The following is a 24,602-nucleotide window of genomic DNA, read 5'->3' as shown; positions in this document are numbered from 1 at the left end:
GTCACGCCTGAAGGTGCTCAGTAAATACCTTTTGAAATGTTTTTTGTTTGTTTTGTTTGTTTTTGTCCCCAGTGCCAGGCACTGTGTTAAAGTGCTCAACCTCCATAGCAAGGGTGGTGTTTGTCTCCATTTTACAGATGAGGACACTGAGACCCAGAGGTTAATCACATGACTGTGCTAGGAAATAGCAGATCCCTAAAGCCCCTAAAGCCCTAAAGGCAGGTCTCAGGAACTGTCCCACTCCATCCTGCTCCCTGCATGCGCCCCCTCCACATCCAGCAGGCCAGTCACGCCACGCATGCCACTCCCAGCCAGGCCCCGCGTGTGGGCCTAGCCAGAGGTCTCCCCTTTCTGGTCCTCTTCAAGGAGCCCATACAGGAAGTGGTGGTGGGAGCTGTGGGCCAGAAAGGTGGCTCCGTGGGCAAGGCAACAGGTCCAGACCTGGCAGAGGGGCGACCATGAGTTGGGGAGAGGCCAAGACCTCTGGGGAAGGCCCAATGTGTCCCCACAGACCCTCCCCATTGGTTGCCTCCCGTCCTCGCCTCACCCATTCCCAAGGCATCCCCTGGCCCTACTGTACCAGGTAGGTGCTGAGACCCAGGTAGGCTGCGGCCAGCAGGGCTGCAAGGCCGAAGTAGGCAGGGTGGGGCAGGCTGGGCAGGTAGCTGACCACGAAGTAGAGGTTGATGGCGCAGACTAGCACCATGATGGAGGAGGTGACGACCTTGCTCAGCCTGGGGGACACGAGAGAGGCTCAGGACTGGCTGGCTGCAGCTGGACCACCTGCATCTACTTCTCTTCATCTCCCAGTGCCCACACTGGGGGTGGGGGTGGATACACAAAGGCCGCTTCTCTGGGCTGTGGGACCTGGAGCAGATAGACCACCTCCCCACCTCCTGCCTCCTGGGCCCTCCAGGCTACACACTGGAGGGATTTGGCAAGAGCTGAGTCTGAGGTGAGAGTGAGGAGCTCAGGCTCTAGAAACAGGCCTCCGCCCTGGATTCCAATCTTGGTTCCCCAACTTGCTAGCTGTGTGACCCTGGGCAAGTTCCTTAGCCTCTCTGAGCCTCTGTGGCTTCACTGGCTTAATGGGGAGAATTGTAGCTTGTACCTCTGGGTGGCTGTGAGGATGAAATGCGGTGATGCAATCCAGCACTTGGGAAGGGGGGTACTCACGGGCCATTGGCAAACTCCTGCATGAGGGCGGGCATGCTGGTGAACGTGAGGATGGGCAGCACAGCGAATGGGAGCTGGGGAGAGCAGCAGGAGCCTAGGCTGAGGAATCCTGCCTCAGAATATGGCAAGGGTGGGGACAAGATGGGCGTGGCTTGTCACCCTTTGGTGGGCAGCTCCTCCCAAACCCCGCCTCAACCACAGTGAGCTTCCTGCCCGCCTTCCTCGGTGGCTGGGGCCCCAGGCATGGCGTTTGGGATAACGAGCCTGGGCAAACATACACATAATGAGCTTCTACTCTCACTTAAAAAAAAAAAAAAAAAAAAAAAGGCTGAAAGTGGCTCACTATGCCTGTAAATCCCGAAAGCACCTGGGAGTACGAGGCTGCAGCTGACTACAAGGCCAAGAGATCAAGACTAATCCCAGCTAACACCTGTAAAACCCCGCCTCTATTGGTAAAAATACAAAAAAATAGTCATGGTATGGCGCCTGTGAACCCAGCCACTGGTGATAATGACGCGAGGAAAGAACAAGGCATGATCCCCGAGGATGAGCTGCAGGAGCCGAGATCGCTCCACCGCACCCAGCTCGCGGTAGCCCAGACAGACTCTGTCTCAAAAAAAAAAAATTAGACCTGCCACTGTGGCTCACGCTTGTAATCCCCAAGTGCACTTTGGGAGGCCGAGGCGGTGGTGGATCAGGAGGCCTGTGGAGTTTGAGACCATCCCAGCTTCAACATGATGAAAACCCTGTCTCTACTAAAATGGCTGCAAAAAATTAGCTGAGTGTGATGGTGAGCGCTTGTAATCTCAGTTACTTAGGAGGCTGAGGCAGAAGAATCACTTGAACCTGGGAGGCAGAGGTTGCAGTGAGCCGAGATCTCACCACTGCAATCCAGCCTGGGTAACAAGAGTGAAACTCCATCTCAAAAAAAAAAAAAATTAGCTGGGTGTGATGGTGTGCACCTGTAGTCCCTGGTACTCAGGAGCCTGAGGTGGGAAGATTGCTAGAGCCTGGGAGGGCAAGCTGCAGTGAGCCATGATTGAACCACTGCACTCCAGCCCGGGTAACAGAGGGAGACCATCTGGGGCCGGGGGAGGGGGGAAGGATAATGGTGATTCCTACCCTCCTGCCCCCAGGGTGGCTGTGGGGACAATGGAAGCCTTGTAGGCAAGGTGTGCCTAGGACAGGGCCTGGCAGGCCCAGGCGAGGCTCAGCATGAGGGTTGCTAGAGGTCCTGTTTAGCTCAGCAGCGGGCAGGGCTGGTGGGTTTCGTGCATCTCACCAGCAGGCTCTGCAGCACATTGAGCAGATCATTGAGGCCGGACAAGTCCCTCAGGTCCCGGAAGACAGCCACAAGCACGGTGGGCAGGATGGCGCAGGAGCGGGTGAGGAGGACGCGGGCGAAACGTGACCACCGCAGCCTGAGGAATCCCTGGGGTGGGGGTGAGCTCCTTGGTGGGGAGTAGACAGGACTGGGGATTCCAGAGGAGAGAGCCTCTGTAGTCCCTCAACTGATTTATCCCTGGGGGCATGCTCTGTTTTTCCACTGTTGAATTGGGGGCAGCTCTGTCCCTAGGCAGCAAGAGGGGGTGGGTGGGGAGAAATGGAGGGCTCCCATCCCATAGCTGGCTGCTGAAGACTAAACAGTTTGGGGGAAAAGGCTTCTGTTAGTCCTGGGTCTGCAGCCCCCATCTGCCGATCTCGCCTTTCATCTGTAAATGGGCCATAGTGTCAGCCTCTGGCCAATGCAGAAGGAAACAAAGCCAGCAGTCACCAACCCGGCACCGGGAAGCCGGGCTGGAAGATCACTTGAGCCCAGGAGTTCGGGCTGACCAGCCCTCCTGGGAAACATAGGAAGACCCATCTCAAATAACTTAAAACAGGTGTGGCAGCATGAGCCTGTGGTCCCAAATACCGGGGAGGCCGAGGAGAGCTGCACAGCCGTGATGGCACCCACGTACTGTTCTGTTTATGAAACCTGCCCAAAAAAAAGAAAGAAAGAAGTAAGCGGGGCGGGGGGAAGAAAGAAAGAAAAGAAAAGCAGTGCTGGGCTGGGGAGCAGTGGCTCACGCCTGTAATCCCAGCACTGGGCCGGCGGCAGATGGATCATTTGAGGTCAGGAGTTCAAGACCAGCTTGGGCTGGTGAAACCGCCGGGCTCTAATTTCAAAAATTACAAAAAATAATGGGCAACATACCTGAGAACCAGCACGCGGGAGGCTGAGGCAGTGGAGGCGGCGAGAAACGGGCTTCGGAGCCTGAGGCAGAGGCTGCAGTGAGCCTAGATTGAGCCACTGCACTCCAGTCTGGGGCACATGGTGATCCCATCCCCAAAAAAAAGCAAAGAGGCTAGGTTGATGCTCAGCACCGCCACCGGTTCACACTCTTTGGGAGCCGGGCGGCGGATCACGAGGTCAGGGAGCGAGGACCGAGGCCGGCCAAATTAGTGAAACCCTGCCCACAACAATACAAAATAGTTAGGCGTAGTGGCAGTGCCTGAAATCCCAGTTAATATGAGGCTGAGCAGGAAGTTGAACTGGAGGGGAGTCGGGTAAGTGAGCCGAGATCGCACCACTGCACTCCAGCCTGGGAGACAAGAGCGAGACTCCGTCTCAACAACAACAACAACGACAAAAAAAAAAAAAAAAGAGGGAAGAAAACAGAAAAGAAAGAAAAGAAAAAGGAACCACAAGGCCCGGCCCGGAGCCCTAGCCTCCAGTAGTGTGCCTGCTGGAGTGTCCAAAGTGTCCTTGGACCCCTTGCCCGCCCGGGACCGCCCCCTGCCCCACCTCCATCACGAACTGTCCCGCGTAGGTGCCCGTCATGGTGGAGCTCTGCCCGGCCGCCAGGAGACCTATGGCCCAGATGTAGAGGGCCGCGGGGCCGAACAGGCAGCCCAGAATCACGCCCTGCAGGGACGGAGTGTGGTCGGACCGGTGGCCCCGCCCTAGGCCCCGCCCCCCGGTGGGCGGGGCGGGCGCCTCTCTGGGCCTCGCCCTCCCCGCCCACCCTCGCTCACCCCCTGGTAAATGTCCACGGCCACGGTGGCGTTGTTCATGGGGAAGATCTTGGCGTAGTCGTGGAGGCTGCTGTTGGCACAGATGTTGAACTGCGGGAACCAGGGCAGTAGAAGGAAGATGTGAGGAGCACGCTTAGCCTTGGGAAACTGGACTGCCTAGCCTTGACCAGGGTTCCAAAACTGGTGGCCCAAGGCTGAATGTGGCCAGACATATTTTGTTTGACTAACAAAATAAGTCGGGTTTTGTTTTGTTTTATGTTTTGTAGCGATGGGGGTCTTGTCATGTTGCCCAGGCTGGTCTTGAACTCCCAGGCTCAAGCGAGCCACCTGCCTCAGCCTCCCAAAGTGCTGGGATTACAGGCATGAGCCACCGCGCCCGGCGGGTTTTTTTTTTCTTTAATATGGATTTGTTGCCAACATTTAAAATTGAGAAGGCCTGGCATGAGAACCCAGTTTCCAGCTTCTTTTTTGTTTGTTTTGTTTTTGTTTTTGTTTTTGTTTGAGACATAGCTTCGCTCTTGTTGCCCAGGCTGGAGTGCAATGGTGCAATCTCGGCTCACCGCAACCTCCGCCTCCTGGGTTCAAGCGATTCTCCTGCCTCAGCCTCCCCAAGTAGCTGGGATTACAGGCATGCGCCACCACCCCAGCTAAGTTTGTATTTTTTTTAGTAGAGACGGGGTTTCTCCATGTTGGTCAGGCTGGTCTTGAACTCCTGACCTCAGGTGATCCGTCTGCCTCGGCCTCCCAAAGTGCTGGGATTGCAGGCATGAGCCACCGCCCCCGGCCTGTTTCCAGCTTCTTTTATGTTCGTAAGAGCTGGCATCAGCACAGAGACAGCTGGCTGCCATGCCCTCCTCACACTGTCCACTTCCCACAGCTCTGCGCCTGTCTGATCTTGAAGACAAGGGTTTGCAATCCCGATGTTGATCTCCCTCCTTGTACCAAGGAACAGAGTGAGACTCAGGGAGGAGTGTGACCTCCCAAGGTCACAGAGCAAGGCAGTGGCAGTGCCCAGGTCCTTGGAGGCCTGGCCACACCTTCTCCCACAGGGCTTAGCATTCAGGAAGCCCCCAACCCTGGCTGCAGTTGTTAGAGCCTCATGACTGAGATCCACTCAGAAGGGGAGCCAGACACAGGTCCCAGATCCCAGAGAGTCAGGGAGGAATCGCCTAGCTCCTTTTCCAGTATTAGCACAAATGTCACCTCTTCCAAGAGCCTTTCCTGACCACCTGGGCTAATGCAGACCCCACTCCCATACCCCCAACTATGCTTCTTCACCCCCTTTATTTCTTCCCACTCTGCACTACCCTTCGGGATTCATTCCTGTCTGCTCACCTCGCTCCCCACTTAAGCTGCAGAGAACTGGGTCTTTGTAGCATTGACTGCTGTATCCCCAGAGTCTAGGATGTGCTTGGTACATAACAAATGCTCAGCCGGGCATGGTGGCTCACACCTGTAATCCCAGCACTTTGGGAGGCCAAGGCAGGCAGATCACAAGATCAGGAAATCGAGACCATCCAGGCTAACACGGCAAAACCCCGTCTCTACTAAAAGTACAAAACATCAGCTGGGCATGGTGGCGGGGGTCTGTAGTCTCAGCTACTTGAGAGGCTGAAGCAGGAGAATGGTGTGAACCCAGGAGGTGAAGCTTGCAGTGAGCCGAGATCGTGCCACTGCACTCCAGCCTGGGCAACAGTGCAAGGCTCTATCTCAAAAACAAACAAACAAACAAATGCTCGATGATTATTTGCTGAATGAATGATATCTGCCAACAGGGAAGATTATCAGCGCAGAGACTCAGAAGGGCTCAGCTGCATTGCCTAGGGTCCTCGGCAAGGCTTACAGGACATAAGTACGCGTGTGGCCTCAGGTGCAGGGGAAAGTGTGTCTCACCGCAGCCTGGTTGGTTTGCTGGTAGAAGGCCTGCCCAAAGACAGCCATGACAAAGAGGTTGATGATAAAGGAGACGGACAGGGCGATGGCGGCCTCAATCAGGAAGTACATGTTGGCTTCTCTGATGTCCACTCGGCGGGCTCGGTCTATCTCTCGAGACTACAAAAGTCAAAGGGAGAGGGAAGTGCCAAAGTCCCTCAGAGTCACCACAGTGTCCCCCACCCTCAAACTTCTATGTTCTCCCCAAAGCCCAATACCTTTTCAAGTCCCCTGCGTGGCAGTTTGGGACAGGCTCAGGTCAGCCGATGGACTGCTACATCTCTGTTCTTGCCACAGCGGCCTGACCACTGCGAGCCACTTTGTGGGTGAAGCAAGGCTGGCCTTTGAGGTCCCTGGCTACCTCAGGTCCTGACACGCTCCTTCACTCACCTTTTTCCATCCTCAGACATGTCCGGCTTACTTTATTTTATTTTTTAGAGACAGGTCTTGTTCTGTCACCCAGGCTGGAGTGCCGTGGTGCAATGCATGGCTCACTGCAGCCTCCAAATCATGGGCCCAAGTGATCCTCCTGCCCCAGCCTCCTGAGTAGCTGGGACCACAGACACACATCACCACAACTAATTTTTTATTTTTATTTTTATTTATTTATTTTTTTTTGAGACGGAGTCTCGCTCTGTCACCCAGGCTGGAGTGCAGTGGCCAGATCTCAGCTCACTGCAAGCTACGCCTCCCGGGTTTACGCCATTCTCCTGCCTCAGCCTCCCAAGTAGCTGGAACTACAGGCACCCGCCACCTCGCCCGGCTAGTTTTTTTTTGTATATTTTTAGTAGAAACGGGGTTTCACCGTGTTAGCCAGGATGGTCTCGATCTCCCGACCTCGTGATCCGCCTGTCTCGGCCTCCCAAAGTGCTGGGATTACAGGCTTGAGCCACCGTGCCTGGCCTAATTTTTTAATTTTCTGTAGAGACAGGGTCTTGCTGAAGCTAGTCTTGAACTCCTGGGCTCAAGCATTCTCCTGTCTTGGCCTCCTCGAGTGCTGAGATTACAGGTGTGAGCCACTGTTAGGCTGTTAGGGACCCAAGCCTTATTCATTTCTGCCCATGGCCTTTGCACTTGCTTTCCCTCTGCTTGTATTATCTTTTCCCTGATCTGCTTCCCCAACTTTCAGTCATTCTCTATCATATTTCTCTGTTTTGTTTACTTCAGAGTCCCTTTCACAAGTATTATTATTATTATTTTTTTTTTTTGAGAGGGTCTTGCTGTGTCACTCAGGTTGAAGTGCAGTGGTGGGATCTCAGCTCACTGCAGCCTCGACCTCTGGGACTCAAGCCTCAACCTCCTGACTAACTAGGACTACAGGTGTGCACAACACCCAACTAATTTATTTTATTTATTTTTTATTTTTTGTTAGTAGAGACAGGGTTTCACCATGTTGCCCAGGCTGGTCTCAAAACTCCTGGGCTCAAGCGATCCACCTGCTTCCCAAAGTGTTGGGATTACAGACGTCAGCCACCTCGCCCAGCTCTACAGTTCTTTTTCTCTTTTTTCTTTTCTTTCTTTCTTTCTTTTTTTTTTTTTTTTTTTTTTGAGATGGGAGTCTAGCTCTGTCACTCAGGCTGGAGTGCAATGGCATGATCTCCCCTCACTGCAACTTCCGCCTACTGGCTTCAAGCAATTCTCCTGCCTCAGCCTCCCCAGTAGCTGGGATTACAGGCACGCGCCGCCACTCCCGGCTAATTTTTTATATTTTTAGTAGAGACAGGATTTCACCATGTTGGCCAGGCTGGTCTCAAACTCCTGACCTCGTGATCCGCCCGCCTCGGCCTCCCGAAGTGCTGGGATTACAGGCGTGAACCACCGCGCCCGGCCTATAATTCTTTCCTTTGTTTGTTACTTGGCTTGTTGTCCGTCTACCCTACTAGCATGGAAACTCTAGAAGGGCAGGGGCCTTGACTGTCTGTTCCTCCCAGCGCACAGTAGACACTTTTTTTTTTTTTTTTTTTGAGACAGTCTCGCTCTGTCGCCAGGTTGGAGAGGTGCAGTGGCGGTGCAGTGGCGCGATCTCGGCTCATCGCAACCTCTGCCTCCCGGTTCAAGCGATTCTCCTGCCTCAGCCGGAGTCGCTGGGACTACAGGCGCGCGCCACCACGCCTAGCTAGTTTTTGTATTTTTAGTAGAGACGGGGTTTCGCCATGTTGGCCAGGATGGTCTCGATCTCTTGACCTCGTGATCCGCCCGCCTCGGCCTCCCAAAGTGCTGGGATTACAGGCGTGAGCCACCGCGTCCCGCCTGACCCTCAATTATTACAGGCTCCGAAAATCCTGACGGAAGGAAGGGGAGGGGCTCCAGGCTTGGAGGCGGGGCCAGCATGGCTCCGACTGAGTGGGGGTCTCCTTTGCCCTCCCCGCTGCTCACCTTGACCAGGGCCGAGTGCAGGTAGATGTTGTGGGGCATGATGATGGCGCCAACAATGCCCACCGCCTGCAGCAGCTCGGGGTGGCCGCAGCCCGGGCACGAGGGCAGGAGCAGGCCCCGAAGAAGCGCTCCCTGGTCAGGACGCGCCACCACATACTGCAGGGAGGAGCCTGGTCAGGACAAGCCCCGCCCCTCGCAACCACGCCGCGGTCATCATTTCTCAGCCTCCATCCCACCCCACCCCCACGCAGCTAGCGGCCAGAGGGAAGAGAGAGGAATAATCTTGGGGGGTCCGCAGGGGGGTTGCAGCACTGGCTTCCTACCTCATAGCCAAAGGTCAAGGCCATAATGGTTATAAGGAGTCCAAAAAAAGCTTCCAGCTTCCGCAACCCTACAGAGCAGAACAAACCAAACAAACCAACGAAAAAAATCTGTAACATCAACAATTCGTAATGGCTAATACTATGAGCGCTTTCAGGCACAGTGCCAAGTGCTTAACATTTGTTACCTCAGTCAGTCTTCACAACCACCCTCTGATGTCTGTGCTATTATTTCCCCACGTTACAGGTGAAGAAAGGGATGTCCAAGTAACTTGCTAGAGGCCACCCAGGGAGAGTGAGGGAGCTCAGGTGCGCTCAGGCAGTTCGATGTCAGAGCCCTTCTCCCAGTAGAGCACCCTCACCACCACCACTCCCCTATGAGATGGGGTGTGCACCCACCATAGTTATCGAGGAAGAGGAAGAAGAAGGTGTCCACGATGGTGATGAGGACGCCACCCCAGAGTGGGATTCTGAAACCAGAGTGACCCGGGTCAGCCCAGCCTGGTCCAGGGGTCTGTAACTCCTAGGTAGCCTCAGGGCTGGAGACAGGAATCTGGCCTCCTGGGAGCAGGACCCTAAGTGCCCCCAGACAGCTAGGGCAAGGGGAGTGGGAGTGTGGCATAGAACAGTTGAGGCTGGGCAGAGCTAGAGGAGAGACCTGGCACCCGGCGCAGCAGGGAGTTTGGGGCTGCAATCCCAAAGTCCTGCATGACTCACATCTGTGTTACTTTAGACAAATCACTTTACATTTCTGGAAAATAGGGCAGCAGCCCTGCTTCAGAGGGGAGAGCAGGATAAAATAAACTCTGGGAGGGACTCGTTGAGGGGAGGGGACGGGAAGTAGCAGCAGCTGTTCTCGGCCTGGCCTGAAGAGTTGGGGTACACTGGGGCGGTACCGTCCAGCTGAGAGCAGATTGAATGCAATGGCTGTGCCGATGACTTCCTGCATGTCGGAGCCCACAATGGCTAGTTCGATGGTCAGCCAGAGGAGTGTGCGGGGCACCTATGGGGAGGAGAGAATCCTGCATTAGGGGTGGGCCGATTATTTGTCTGTTGTCTCAGACTACATTTACAAGACAGTCTTGCCAATTGGCTTCCTATATTATGTAGGAAGAGCTTACAGGAGATGGAAAGGCAGAGATAAACTTTTTTTTTTTTTTTTGAGATGGAATTTCGCTCTTGTTGCCCAGCCTGGAGTGCAATGGCACAATCTCAGCTCACCACACTCTCCCCCTCTCAGGTTCAAGCGATTCTCCTGCCTCAGCCTCCTGAGTAGCTGGGATTACAGGCATGCACCACCATGCCCGGCTAGTTTTGTATAGTAGAGACGGGATTTCTCCATGTTGGTCAGGCTGGTCTAGAACTCCCGACCTCAGGTGATCCACCCGCCTCAGCCTCCCAAAGTGCTGGGATTACAGGCGTGAGCCACCTTCCCTGGCTGAGATAAACCACTTTTTCCCCTGCTTCTTGTGGTATTTCTGGCAGTGGCACCAGGCAACCTGGGCTCTGGCAACACTAGTGGCCATTTCATCAATGTCAATAATGTTTCCAGGAGCTCAGCAGCAAAGGATGGCTCTGGGGCTTGTGCCAGGGGTGTAGCAGCTTTCTGATCTTTGGGTAACACCCTCTTCCCTTGCCCCCCAAGCCCTCCCAAACCTTTCAATCCCTGCATTCAATACCTTTGAAATGTCTAGTGCTATAATTTCTGTTTTCCAAACTGGACACTCACAACAGCCAAGTCCCCAGGGTCCACCCCAGCCAATGACCATTCCTGAGCTGATGCCTTCCATTTTTTGTCTTGGGCAAGTCACTTTCCCAAATTTTAATTGCCCCTTCTATGAAATGGCATGCCTCTCATGTCCCTCTAGACTGTGTGCTATCAGTTTGAGCCTCAGTTTTTTCATCTATCAAATGGAATTGGGGCTGGGTGCGGTGGCTCATGCCTGTAATCCCAGCACTTTGGGAGACTGAGGTGGGTGGATCATCTGAGGTCAGGAGTTTGAGACCAGCCTGGCCAACATGGTGAAACCCTGTTTCTACTAAAATTACAAAAATTAGCTGATCATGGTGGTGGGTGCCTGTAATCCCAGCTACTCGAGAGGCTGAGGCAGGAGAATTGCTTGAACCTGGGAGGTAGAGGTTGCAGTGAGTGGAGATCCCATCACTGCACTCCTGACTGGGCGACGGAGCAAGACTCCAACTGAAAAACAAACAAACAACAACAACAACAAAAAACAAATAGACTTGGGACGCCCCATGTGAGATGATGTGCTTATTTGATCGTGGAAGCTGGAAATGGCTGTTTGGGGTTTGGGGCCAGTGGTTCTCCCTGTCCAGGCCCCCCAAGCTCACCTTAGGGTAGTAGAGATGGCAGACTTCACCCAAGTCCTTGCCTGTCACCACGCCCAGACGTGCAGCCAGTCGCTGGCAGAGCAAGCCCAACAACGTGGCCCAGAGCAGCACCCAGAGAAGCTGTGAGGAGGCAGGGAGAGGCCTTCAACCAGAGTGGCCAGCTGCAGAAAGCCCCTGAGTTCGTGGTACCCTCCAACCAAGGACACTCCTTAGGGAGGGGGTGGGAGAGATGGAGTCCCGTCCTGGCAGAGTGCTGGTAGTTCACGCCTGTAATCCCAGCACTTTAAAAGGCTAAGGTGGGAGGATTGCTTTGAGTCCAGGAGTTCAAGACCAGCCTGAGCAACATAGTGAGACCCCCATCTCTAAATAAATAAATAAATTACGCCAGGCGAGGTGACTCACACCTGTAATCCCAGCACTTTGGGAGATGGGTGGATCACTTGAGGTCAGGAGTTCAAGACCAGTCTGGCCCACATAGTGAAACCCCGTCTCTACTAAAAATACAAAAATTAGCCAGGCGTGGTGGCGGGCACTACTTGGGAGGCTGAGGCAGGAGAATCACTTGAACCCGGGAGGCAGAGGTTGCAGTGAGCCAAGATTGTGCCACTGTACTCCAGCCTGGGCGACAGAGTGAGACTCCATCTCAAAAAAATAAAATTAAATAAGTAAATAGTTTTGTTTTTTTTTTTAAAGAGAGGTGCCCAGTCCCCTACCCCCCACACAAATGTCCCACCTTCTGGCAGGGTTGCCCTGGGGACCCTTTTCGGACCCATTTGAACTTAACACCAGCTCCCAGGCCACACTGGAGAAATATGGCCAGCAGGGGCCTTCAACACTTAGCCTGGTCACCTCCCTCTCGAACGTGTCCCCACTCAGGTCCCGACTTAGTTACTTTGAATCCCGCCACGGCGCCAGCCTGAAGATCTGACTCGATGTTTCCTGGGTCCAGGAAAGCAATGCTCATGAGGAAACCAGGCCCCGTGAAGGCCCATAGCTTCCGCAGGCTGAAGGTGCCCTGTGGGGGGTGGGAGGAGTAGAGTGAGGGGGTCCTGGGTATAGGGATGGTGGCAGTTCACCTTGGCCATCCCCTAGAGGAGCCCCAACAGGCTCGTCAGCCCAGCCCTGCCCTCCATGGCCCGTTCCTGGGTCTGCCACCCAGGGGATGGGGAGGGCATGGGTGGAGGAAGCAGCATGCTCTGATGAGTCACAGAGGATCTGCTTTCTGGATCTGCTAAGCTCAGCAACCGGCTTGCACCTGAACTGCCTGACCCTCTCAAGCCCTGACTTGTCAGGTCCTCAGAGACCCCACAGGGGGCTGTCTAAGGGGGTGAGGGGGCCAAGCCTCCCTGACCCAGCTCCTCCCTCCCCAGCCCCTTTTCCGACCACAGGGCCTCCTCTCTGTGGTCCACTGAGGTTATGATCCCCCACCCTGTTCCAGGGCATGGCCTATCGGCTTAGAAATCTGCTAAAGATATTGGAGGCTGGGAGCAGTGGTTAGCGCCTATAATCCCAGCACTTTGGAAGGCCGAGGTGGGCGGATTATTTGAACTCAGGAGTTTGAGACCAGCCTGGCCAACATGGTGAAAACCTGTCTCTACTAAAAATACAAAAATTAGCCTGGCATGGTGGTGCATGCCTGTAATCCCAGCTACTTGGGAGGCTGAGGCAGGAGAATCGCTTAAACTCAGGAGGCGGAGGTTGCAGTGAGCTGAGAGCATGCCATTGCACCGCAGCCTGGGCTACAGAGCAAGACTCCATCTCCAAAAAAAGAGAAGATACTGGAAATGCAGGTGACAACATCCTAGATGCTAGATGCCAGCCTGCAGCCTCCTTCACTTCTCCCTATGCCCTTTCCTAAATGCTAAAACATGTCCTTAAGGCTCCAATCCCAATTCCCCCCAGGCCTCTTTTCCTTCATAGGAAAGCTGAGATTAATTGAGAAATTTTAGACAAATACTGAAGCACCCCAGCTAAGCCCTGGGGACGGAAGCAGGAAAGGGCAGTTTCCACTGTCCACCACTGCTGCTCAGACCTGGAAGGGACTTGTCACCCATGATCATAAGGAGACCCTATTCTCCAGCCCATGGGATCCCATAGGATCCTGTCAATCTTGCAAGCCCCCAGGAAGTTTCTAGCATCCTACCGGCTTTGTGTCTGGGATGGGGATCTTCTCACTCAGGTAGGTCTCTCTGGGAGGTGCTTGCTGTGGCCCTGGGCTGGTCAGGCTGGAGATGGAGCCATAGCTGGACCTGCTCAGCCTTTGGGGACCCTTGTCACCTGTTGGGGCACATGAAGCATGGTGAGTGTCCTGCTTCTTTCTGGTGGCCCAGAGTTAAACCCACCTGTTCCCTTGCTTCCTTCTCCCGGAAAAGTGGAGAAACTAAGGTCCCTGGCCTCCATCTTGGGTCTATCACGTCCACCTCTCAACCAAACATTCCAGATGTGTGGGACGTGGCAGCTTCAGAATTACTGTCCTTTCATGTGAGGACAGATGCCCAGAGGCAGATCTCCTGCCACAGACAATGCAGAGAGACCCTAGGCTCGAAGAAGGGCAAGCTCAGGCCACATGTCAGCCCCTTGGCCGGACCCCTCACTTTCTCCGGCAGCCCGGAAAGCTCCAGGGGCTTTGATCCACAGACTTCAGATAAAGGAAAAGTAGACCCCTTAGGGGTGTGAAGGACCCCAGCCCAGTGAGATTGAGTCTGATGTCCAGAACTGTGTTCTAGACCAGGACTCTCACGGGAGACCAGAGGCTTCCACGGGGGACCAAGGGCTTTCTTGCTTCCTTAAGTCTCCACCAGCCTAGTGACCTCCTCCACTCCACCCCCAAATCAGGCTCTGTCCTTAGGGGCCACTACTCACCTGTCATTGGAATGCCGAATTCAGGTACTCTGGGAGTGTGAGCAGTGCTCTGGGCAGCTCCTCAGCTTGCACCCCGTCTCTGGGCACTGGTGCAAGCGAGTGTGCGAGCCCACGCCCTGTTACCCATCCGTAGCTGAGCGCCCTGCCTCTTACATCAACATTCGTTTCGCATCGGCCAATTCACACATACACATAACATGGGGCGTTGTGAAACATTTTCCAAAGGCAGAAGTGGCCAGCCCTGGCGGAAGGGTCTGGTTACCCATGGAGTGGACCTTTGTTCCCCTCCCAGCCTGCCCTGTGCCCCACAATACATCTGTTTCCCTTCCAGGCACCCTGTGTTCTGTGCCTCCCAAGTTAGCTCTGATTTCAGACGCTTCTTGCCCCTTGTGTGTTCATGGCAATACCCCATGACCACAACCCCCTCTGCCACACACACACACACACACATATGCACACACACATACACACAGAGTCAGATCTTTCTTCTCTTCGATCTGGAGTTTCAAGGTTCGTTGGCCTAATGCGAGTCTTCATGTCCTCAAAGGCCTCAGTTTCCCTTTGAGGGCCTCAGAGGAAAGGCACTGCAGAAGGGACATGAATTAAAGATTCAGGCCTAGGATGTCCCCAGAAGATAGGGCACTGGGATCTGGTCCTGGTTCAACCACTGATTCACTTGAGATTGTCACCAGATCATGTCCCCTCTCAGAGTTGTTTATTCTATTCTGTGCCCTTCCCTTTTTTTTTTTTTTTTTTTGATTTTTTTAGAGACAAGGTCTCGCTCTGTCACCCAGGCTAGAGTGAAGTGTGAAGTGCAGTGGTGTCATCATAGTTCACTGCAGCCTCAAACTCTTTTTTTTTTTTTTTTTTTTTGAGACAGAGTCTCGCTCTGTTGCCCAGGCTGGAGCGCAGTGGCACAATCTCGACTCACTAAAAGCTCTACCTGCCGAGTTCACACCATTCTCCTGCCTCAGCCTCCCGAGTAGCTGGGACTACAGGCAACCACCACCACGCCCGGCTGATTTTTTGTATTATTAATAGAGACGGGGTTTCACCATGATAGGCAGGATGGTCTCAATCTCCTGACCTCGTGATCCGCCCGTCTCGGCCTCCCAAAGTGCTGGGATTACAGGCTTGAGCCACCGCGCCCGGCCTGCCCTCCATGTTTAAGCAATTCTCCTGCCTCAGCCTCCTGAATAGCTGGGACTACAGGCATGTGCCACCATACCCGGCTACTTTTTGTATGTATGTATCTATTTATTTATTTATTTCGAGAGGGAGTCTTACTCTGTCACCCAGGCTGGAGTGCAATGGCGCAACCTTGGCTCACCGCAACCTCTGCCTCTTGGCTTCAAGCAATTCTCCTGCCTCAGCCTCCTGAGTAGCTGGGATTACAGGCACCAGCCAACCACACCCAGCCAATTTTTGTATTTTTTAGTAGAGACGGGCTACTAAAGAGACCATGTTGGCCAGGCTGGTCTCAAACTCCTGACCCCATGATCCGCCCACCTCAGCCTTCCAAAGTGCTGGGATTACAGGCGTGAGCTACGGCCCAGCCTTTCTTTTCTTTTCTTTTCTTTTTTTTTTTTTTTGAGATAGAGTCTCACTCTGTCATCCAGTCTGGAGTGCAGTGGCATGATAATGGCTCATGGTAGCCTTGAACTCCCAGGCTCAGCCTCCCGAGTAGCTGGAACCACAGGTGCATGCCACCAAGCCTTGCTAATTTTTGTATTTTTTGTAGAGGCAGGTTTTTGCCATGTTGCCTATGCTGGTCTCGAACTCCTGGGCTCAAGTGATCTGCCTGCCTCGGCCTCCCAAAGTGCTGGGATTACAGGCTTGAGCCACCGTGCCTGACCCAGTCAAAAACTTAGATGAAGTTTGGGAGGCTAGGGTGGGAGAGGCAGTCAATTTTCTGGCTCCTCATTGATGGAAGAGGCTGGAGGAACTAGAGAGGTGTGGGAGGAGGGATGAATGATGGGTCCAGAGAGGAGACAGCAGCATTGTGGTTTGTCATTCACTGTGCAATCCTATTGCTAGCGGTACTGTCACCATCCCTTGCCTCAGAGGTTTGCATGTATTTCCTAATCACTGCATTGGGCTCGTGTGGGGATGACTAGGGTTGAGGCTGGGATATCTTCCTTTTTGCATATTTTGTGGGATCTTTCCTGTAGTTAGGAACTCAGTAAGTGTAATTGATTAGCCATTGATTAATACGCTGCACAACCTCTAACTTAAGAGGCAATATAGTGTAATAGTTAAGAGCAGAGGTCCTAGGCTACGTATCAGAGAGCAGGAAGCTACGTGAAGAGTTACAGAAATCTACAAGGGCATCTCCTTGGGTCTGGAGCTGTTGCTGAATATTAAACCTTGCATGGGTGGGGTGATAGTTCATGAAGTCTAATTCACTCAAAATTCCATATATAGCTAAATATAAAGCTATAGAATGTTTAGGAAAAAACCTACGAGAAAATATTTAGGATCTAGGGCTAGACAAAGACTTCATAGATTTGACATGAAAACCATGATCCATAAAGGGAAAATTTGATAAATTGGACCTCATCAAAATTAAAAACTAAGTAAAGGCCAGGCGCAGTGGCTCATGCCTATAATCCCAGCACTTTGGGAGGCTGACGTGGGCAGATCACCTGAGGTTGGGAGTTCAAGACCAGCCTGACCAAAATGAAGAAACCCCAACTCTACTAACAATACAAAGAGAGGGGAGGTTGTGGTGAACCGAGATGGTGACATAGAACTCCAGCCCAGGCAGCAAGAGTAAAACTCAGTCTCAAAAAAAAAAAAAAAAAAAAAAAAAAAATTAAAAGCTTTTGCTTGGTGAAAGACTCTGCTATGAAGATGAAAAGACAGGATATAGACTTGGATGACATATTTGCAAATTACATATCTGACAAAGGTCTAGTATCTAGAAATATAATAATATTTTAAAACTCAACAGTTAGGCTGGGTGTGGTGGCTCATGCCTGTAATCCCAGCACTTTGGGAGGCCGAGGCGGGTGCACACCTGAGGTCAGGAGTTCAAGACTAGCCTGGCCAACATGGCGAAACCTCGTCTCTACTAAAAATACAAAAATTAGCCAGGTGGATTGGCACATGCCTGTAATCTCAGCTATTCGGGAGGCTGAGGCTGAAGGATCACTTGAACCCAGGAGTCAGAGGTTGCAGTGATCCAAGATCGAGCCACTGCACTCCAGCCTGGGCAACAGAGTGAGACTCCGTCTCAAAACAAACAAAGAAACAAAAAAACCCAAAAAAAACTCAATAGTTAAAAAAAATAGGCTGGGTGCCGTGGCTCACACCTGTAATGCTAGCACATTGGGAGGCCGGGGAGGGTGGATCACGAGGTCAGGAGTTCAAGACCAGCCTGGCCAAGATGGTGAGACCCTGTCTCTACTAAAGATACAAAAAATTGGCCGGGCGCGGTGGCTCAAGCCTGTAATCCCAGCACTTTGGGAGGCCGAGACGGGCAGATCACGAGGTTAGGAGATCAAGAGCATCCTGGCTAACACAGTGAAACCCCGTCTCTACTAAAAAATACAAAAAAACTAGCCAGACGAGGTGGCGGGCGCCTGTAGTCCCAGCTACTTGGGAGGCTGAGGCAGGAGAATGGCGTGAACCCGGGAGGTGGAGCTTGCAGTGAGCTGAGATCCGGCCACTGCATTCCAGCCTGGGCGACAGAGCAAGACTCCGTCTCAAAAAAAAAAAAAAAAAAAAAAAAAAAAAAAAAAAATTTGCTGGGCATGGTGGCGTGTACCTGTAATCCCAGCTACTCGGGAGGCTGAGGCAGGAGAATCATTTGAACCTGGGCGGAAGAGGTTACAGTGAGCCGGGATCACGCCACTGCCCTCCAGCCTGGGCAACAGAGTGGGACTCCATCTCAAAAAAAAATGTAATAATACAACAGCTAAGCGTGGTGGCTCATGCCTGTAATCCCAGAACTTTGGGAGGACAAAGTGGGTGGATCATGAGGTCAGGAAATCGAGACCATCCTGGCTAACACGGTGAAACCCCATCTCTACTAAAAATACAAAAAATCAGCTGGGCGTGGTGGCACAGCCTGTAATCCCACCTACTAAGGAGGCTGAGGCAGGAGAATTGCTAGAACCCAGGAGGTGGAGGTTGCAGTGAGCCGAGATCTCCTCACTGCACTCCAGCCTGGGTGACAGAGCAAGACTCTGTCTCAAAAACAAAAAACCAAAAACAAACAAAAAAAACCCCCCACAACAATGAGTAATGAGAAATAGGCAAAAATAATGAACAGATATTTCACCAAAGATGATGTACAAATGACATATAAACACATGGAAATATTTTCAACATCATTAGCTGTTAGAAAAAATTTCAAATTAAAATCATAACAAGATTCTGCTGTTCAACTATCAGAATGGCTAAAATAAAAAATAATGATGACACCAAATGTTAGCAAGGATATGGAGAAACTAGATCACTCATATGTTGCTTGTGAGACTGTAAAATGGTAGTCAGTCTGAAAAAAGTTTGTAAATTTATTTTAAAAGTTTGTTGTTGTTGTTTGTTTGTTTGTTTGTTTTTGAGACAGAGTCTTGCTCTATGGCCCAGGCTGGAGTGCAATGGCATAATCTCGGCTCACTGCAACCTCTGCCTCCTGGGTTCCAGCGATTCTCCTCCCTCAGCCTCCTGAGTAGCTGGGACTACAGGTGTGTAACACCATGCCTGGCAAATTTTGTACTTTTAGTAGAGATGAGGTTTCACCATATTGGTTGGGCTGGTCTCGAACTCCTGACCTCAGGTGATCCGCCCGCCTCAGCCTCCCAAAGTGCTGGGATTACAGGTGTGAGCCACCATGCCCGGCCTAACATTTTTTATTTAATTTTTAATTATTATTTTATTGTATTTTTTAGCAACAGGGTCTTGTTCTATTGTCCAGGTTGGAGTACAGTGGCACAGTCATAGTTCACTGCAACCTCAAACTCCCGGGCTCAAGTGATCTTCCAACTTCAGCCTCCCAAGTAGCCAGGACTACAGGAATCTGCTACCATACTGAGCTTACTTATTTATTGTAGAGACAGGATCTTGCTATGTTACCCAGGCTGGTCTTGAACTCCTGGGCTCAAGTGATCCTCCTACCTCATCCTTTCAAAGTGCCAGGATTACAGTAATGAGCCACCACATGCAGCCCCTGTAAATTTCTTAAAAACTAAACATGCAACTACAATACGATTAAGCAATTGCATTCCTTGGCATATTTCCCAGAGAAATGAAGATTTATGTTCACACGAAAATCTGTGTACAAATTTTTATAGCATCTTTATTCATAATAGCCAAAACTGGAAACTACCCAGATGTCCTTCAACAGAGGAATGGTTAGTCAAACTATGGTCCATCTATCCCACAGAATACACTCCTGGGCATTTATCCCAGAGAAATTAAAACTTATGTTCCCAGAAAAACCTGTACATAAAGCCAGGTACAGCCGGGCATGGTGGCTCAAGCCTATAATCCCAGCACTTTGGGAGGCCGAGACGGGCGGATCACGAGGTCAGGAGATCGAGATCATCCTGGCTAACACGGTGAAACCCCTTCTCTACTAAAAAATACAAAAAACTAGCCAGGCAAGGTGGCGGGCGCCTGTAGTCCCAGCTACTCGGGAGGCTGAGGCAGGAGAATGGTGTGAACCTGGGAGGCGGAGCTTGCAGTGAGCTGAGATCCGGCCACTGCACTCCAGCCTGGGCGACAGAGCAAGACTCCATCTCAAAAAAAAAAAAAAAAAAAAGCCAGGTACAGTGGCTCTCGCCTATAATCCCAGCACTTTGGGAGGCCAAGGCAGGTAGATTGCTTGAGCCCAGGAGTTTGAGACCAGCCTGGGCAGCAGAATGAGACCCCCATCTCTACAAAAAATACAAAGATTAGCTGCGCATAGTGGCATGCGCCTGTGGTCCTAGCTACTCTGGAGGCTGTGGTGGGAGGAGCGCACGAGCCTGGGAAATGAGAAGTGCAGTGAGCCGTGATTGCACCACTGTACCCAGCCTGGGTGACAAAGCAAGACCTCCCTCAAAAAACAACCAAAAACCAACAATTAAAAATCACAGTTAAAAAAAAAAAAATGTGGGCCAGACACAGTGGCTCACACCTGTAATCCCAGCACTATGGAAGGCTGAGGCGGGCTAACTGCAACCTTTGCCTCCCAGGTTCAAGCAATTCTCCTGCCTCAGCCTTCCGAGTAGCTGGGATTACAGCTGTGCGCCACCACTCCCGGCTAAGTTTTGTATTTTTAGTAGAGACGGGGTTTCACCATGTTGGTCAGGTTGATCTCAAACTCCTGACCTTGTGATCTGCCCACTTCGGCCTCCCCAAGTGCTGGGATTACAGGTGTGAGCCACCACACCAGGCCAGCTTATGTATTTTCACTGTACCTTTTCTAGGCTTAGATATGTTTAGATACACAAATACTTACCATTGTGTTACAATTGCCTACAGTATTCAGTACAAGAGCATACTATACACATTTTTAGCCTAGGAACAGTGGGCTGTACCATATGGCCTAGGTGTGTAGTAGGCTATACCATCTAGGTTTGTGTATATAAACACTCTATGATGGCAAAATCTCCTAATGACACATTCCTTAGAACATATCCCTGTCATTAAGTGACACAAGATGGCATATCATAAAACAAAATGGGAAAACCATCCAACTGAACAAGAACGGATTTTAAGATGCTGGTGTTGGAATAGCAGATTATTAAAGGAAGAGCCTGACAGATTTAATAGGCTAGGCCTGCACCTTCCAGGGACGCTCCAGCCCTGGCTTTTCATTTTATCTAGCTGGATGTCAAAATGCTAGACTTTTCTTGTATTTTGGTGTTTTTTGCTTTTTTTTTTTTTTTCTTTTTTGAGTCTTGTTCTTGTCACCCAGGCTGGAGTGCAATGGCACGATCTCGGCTCACTGCAACTTCCACCTCCTGGGTTCAAGTGATTCTCCTGCCTCAGCACCCCAAGTAGCTGGGATTAAAGGCGTGTGCCATCACGCCCAGCTAATTTTTGTATTTTTAGTAGAGACGGGGTTTCGCCATGTTGGCCAGGCTGGTCTCGAACTCCTGACCTCGTGATCCACCCACCTTGGCCTCACAAAGTGCTGGGATTACAGGCGTGAGCCACCTCACCAGGCCTAGACTTTTTTTTTTTTTTTTTTTTTTTGAGATGGAGTCTCGCTCTGTCGCCCAGGCTGGAGTGCAGTGGTGTGATCTTGGCTCACTGCAAGCTCTGCCTCCTGGGTTCACGCCATTCTCCTGCCTCAGCCTCCCAAGTAGCTGGGACTACAGTGCCCGCCACCATGCCCGGCTAATTTTTTGTATTTTTTTTAGTAGAGACGGGGTTTCACTGTGTTAGCCAGGATGGTCTTGATCTCCTGACCTCGTGATCTGCCAGCCTCGGCCTCCCAGAGTCCTGGGATTACAGGCGTGAGCCACCGCGCCTGGCCTAGACTCTTCTTGTAGGACTCCATCTGTAGCACTGCTCTTAGTTTATCTGCTCTCATTAAGGCTTTTTGTGGGAGGGGACAAAAAACAACAACACAAATACAGGTAGGCATTTGGGCATTTGCCTAACCCACTTCCAGAGTTTCTCAGTTGCTGGGGCGGCAGGCAATGCTTTAGTTGGGCTCCCACACTCTTCACTATCTTCTCCTGTGTTCCTTGCAGTAGCTCAGACTCCTTCCCTCAGTGCTCCCTCCCTCTCACCTCTAGGCCTTTGCATATGCTGCTTCTTCCTGAAACAGCCTCTATACCGTTGGCCTGGTGAATAACTTTTTGTCCTTCAGGATGCAGTTCTGCTGTGACCTCCTCCAGGAAGCCATCCTTGATTTCTCCCAGGTCAGGCGATGTGCTCCCTTAGCACAATGCCCTCCTCTTCTACCCAGGCAAGCCATAGCAGTGAGGCTGCCAATGGTGACAATGCACTAAGGAACAATGCACTGAGGCTGGGTGCAGTGGCTCATGTCTATAATCCCAGCACTTTGGGAGGCTGAGGTGGGAGGATCACCTGAGGTTGGGAGTTTGAGACCAGCCTGACCAACATGGAGAAACACCATCGCCACAAAAAATACAAAATTAGCTGGGTATGGTGGCACATGCCTGTAATCCCAGCTAAGCTACTCGGGAGGCTGAGGCAGGAGAATCACTTGAACCCGGGAGGCGAAGGTTGCAGTGAGCCGAGATCGAATCATTGCACTCCAGCCTGGGCAACAAGAGCCAAACTCCATCTCAAAAAAAGAAAAAAGAAACAATGCACTAGTTTCTGGGTGACTGGGGAAGGAGAAAGACAGAGTAAAGTCAAGTCTACTCTGGATGTATTAAAGCAGGAAGGTGACTCTTCTCTGTTCTGGGGTCTGCCTCCAGAGAGTTACATTTGATCTGTTTAGGAGAGTGGATTGGCACATGGTCTCTGGAGCCAGACTCTCTGAGTCCAAATTCTGGCTCTGACACTAACCAGTGTGTGGCCATGAGCCTTGACCTCTTCCTCATCTGTAATATGGGAATAGTAATAGAAACTACCTCATAGGGATATAGTGAGAATCACTTGTATTATGGGTTTCCTCTTAATATTGTTACTATTTTTAAAAAGCTTTTTTATTTTATTTTGTGTTTTAGAGACAGGGTCTCACTCTATTGCCCAGGCTGGAGTGCAGTAACAAGATCATAACTTACCGTACCCTTGGACTTGAGGACTCAAGGTATCTTATTTTCTCAGCATCCTGAGCAGCTGGGACTACAACAGGTACCTGCCGCCATGGGTGGTTAATTCAAAAAAATCTTGTTGGTGGGGCGCAGTGGCTCACGCCTGTAATCTCAGCTCTTTGAGAGACCTAAGTGGGTGGATCACTTGAGATCGGGAGTTCGAGACCAGCCTGGCCAACATGGTGAAATCCCTTCTCTACTAAAAATACAAAAATTAGCTGGGTATGGCGGCCCATGCCTGTAGTCCCAGCTACTCAGGAGGCTGAGGCAGGAGAATCGCTTGAACCTGAGAGGCGGAAGTTGCAGTAAGTGGAGATGGCGCCACTGCACTCCAGCCTGGGTAACAATGCAAGGCTCTGCCTCTAAATAAATAAATAAGTTTTGCTGTAGAGACAAGGCCTCACTACGTAGCCCAGTCTCCTACTCCTGGCCTCAAGCAATCATCCGGCCCGGCCTCCCAAAGTGCTGGGATTACAGGCGTGAGCCACTGAGTCCAGGCTATTATTACTATCTATTTCCTTCCTCCTCCCTGGAGCCCCATACTAGGACAAGGCTACATTAGGCACTCTCACTGCATGTCTAGATTCCCTTCTTAGCCCTTCCCGTGCCCTATACTTTTATATCCCCCATGGGATTAATGAGGGCTGTCACTTCCTCTGTAGGCTGACTGTGGGCCATGCAAGTGGCGCCTGGCCTGTTTGCTGGCCACAGCATTCCTAGATCCAGTGCCTGGCACTTCAGAATTGCTCAACATGTTTTTTCTTTATGCCGAGAAATGCATCTCTGGTTTTTTTTTTTTTTTTTTAAACTTTTTTTTAGAGACAGAGTCTGTCTTTGTTGCCCAGGCTGGAGTACAGTGGCGCAATCACAGCTCACTGCAGCCTTGAACACCTGGGCTCAAGCAATCCTCCCCCATCAACTTCCTGAGTAGCTGAGACTACAGCCTTGTGTCACCATGCCCAGCTGATTTTTTGTATTTTTTGTAGAGACAGGGTCTCGCTGTGTTACCAGACTGGTCTCAAACTCCTAGACTCAAGTATCTGCTGCCTGGGCCTCCCAAAGTGTTGGAATTACAGGCATGAGCCACTGTGGCCGGCTGAGAAATGTACGTCAGTATTATGGAGCAAGAGGACAGAGTCATGGTGGTTCTGGGAACAAATACTAAGATTTTAAAATAAACCAGTTTTGAAATAGACGTCACAGAGGAGACAGGGAAGTGGCTCAACTCCTCCTCCCTATTGCAGGCGCCTGATATAAGAGCTTAGTAAAAGATGAACCTGGGTAGGTTGCAAGCTGCTGCCTTGGCTTCCTCCAAGCGCTGCAGGGTTTCTGGGACTAAAGGGAGCTCTGTGGATCTTTCTGGGAATGTTCTGGGTGCATGGGGTTGGATCAGCCTGTTTCAGTTCTCCACAGATGAAGAGAACTTGCCAGGGCCTGGGCGACCCTCTGTGATCCAGCCCTGCCCATCTTGCAGTTACTGCATGCTTTTCTCCTGTCCTGTCATGCTCCAGCCTCAATGGTCTGTTCCCAACATGCCATGCTCACAGCCTTTGTACTTGCTGTTCTTCTGCCTAAATGGCTTTTCCCTCAGCTCTTCACAAGTCTGATTCCTTATCATTTAGGTCCCAGCTCAACTGAGACCCTAGAGAGGCCTTCCCTGAAGTCCCCACCCTCAACTCTCTATCATTGCAGAAAGTTCTATTGGGTACCACTGCTCTTGACCACAGACATGCGTTACATTTTCCTACTTCTGTCCTTTGCTCATGTTATTTGCTTTGCCTGGAATGCTTTACCTGACATTAATAGAAATCCAACTCATGTAGAATTTGGCAATATGTTA

At 51.5% G+C, this 24,602-nt stretch overlaps 1 protein-coding gene across 10 annotated transcripts; it reads right to left on the bottom strand.

Moving 5' to 3' along the window:
• Positions 1 to 37: 37 nt before the first annotated feature.
• SLC11A1 (solute carrier family 11 member 1) lies at positions 38 to 14,722 on the bottom strand. Of its 10 annotated transcripts, none has more exons than XM_031651522.1 (15): positions 14,508 to 14,722; positions 13,318 to 13,451; positions 12,067 to 12,189; positions 11,175 to 11,294; positions 9,719 to 9,825; positions 9,222 to 9,292; positions 8,826 to 8,893; positions 8,503 to 8,658; positions 6,088 to 6,246; positions 4,195 to 4,284; positions 3,965 to 4,084; positions 2,459 to 2,608; positions 1,177 to 1,250; positions 581 to 734; positions 38 to 441 (listed from the first exon to the last, which is right to left on the bottom strand). In XM_031651522.1, the coding sequence occupies exons 3-15, from the start codon at positions 12,136 to 12,138 to the stop codon at positions 331 to 333; spliced, it is 1,452 nt and encodes a 483-aa protein (XP_031507382.1). In that variant the 5' UTR covers positions 12,139 to 12,189; positions 13,318 to 13,451; positions 14,508 to 14,722; the 3' UTR covers positions 38 to 330. The 10 variants fall into 10 exon arrangements, 8 of the variants coding, with proteins under 8 accessions (XP_031507382.1, XP_009181320.1, XP_031507380.1 ...); XM_009183056.4 differs by lacking the exon at positions 14,508 to 14,722 and adding an exon at positions 14,037 to 14,452; XM_031651520.1 differs by lacking the exons at positions 11,175 to 11,294; positions 14,508 to 14,722 and adding an exon at positions 14,037 to 14,457.
• Between the last annotated feature and the right edge of the window lie 9,880 nt (positions 14,723 to 24,602).

Source organism: Papio anubis, chromosome 10 (genome assembly GCF_008728515.1).
Source record: "Papio anubis isolate 15944 chromosome 10, Panubis1.0, whole genome shotgun sequence".
NCBI classification, from domain to species: domain Eukaryota; kingdom Metazoa; phylum Chordata; class Mammalia; order Primates; family Cercopithecidae; genus Papio; species Papio anubis.
This window is presented reverse-complemented; position numbering and strand designations above follow the sequence as displayed.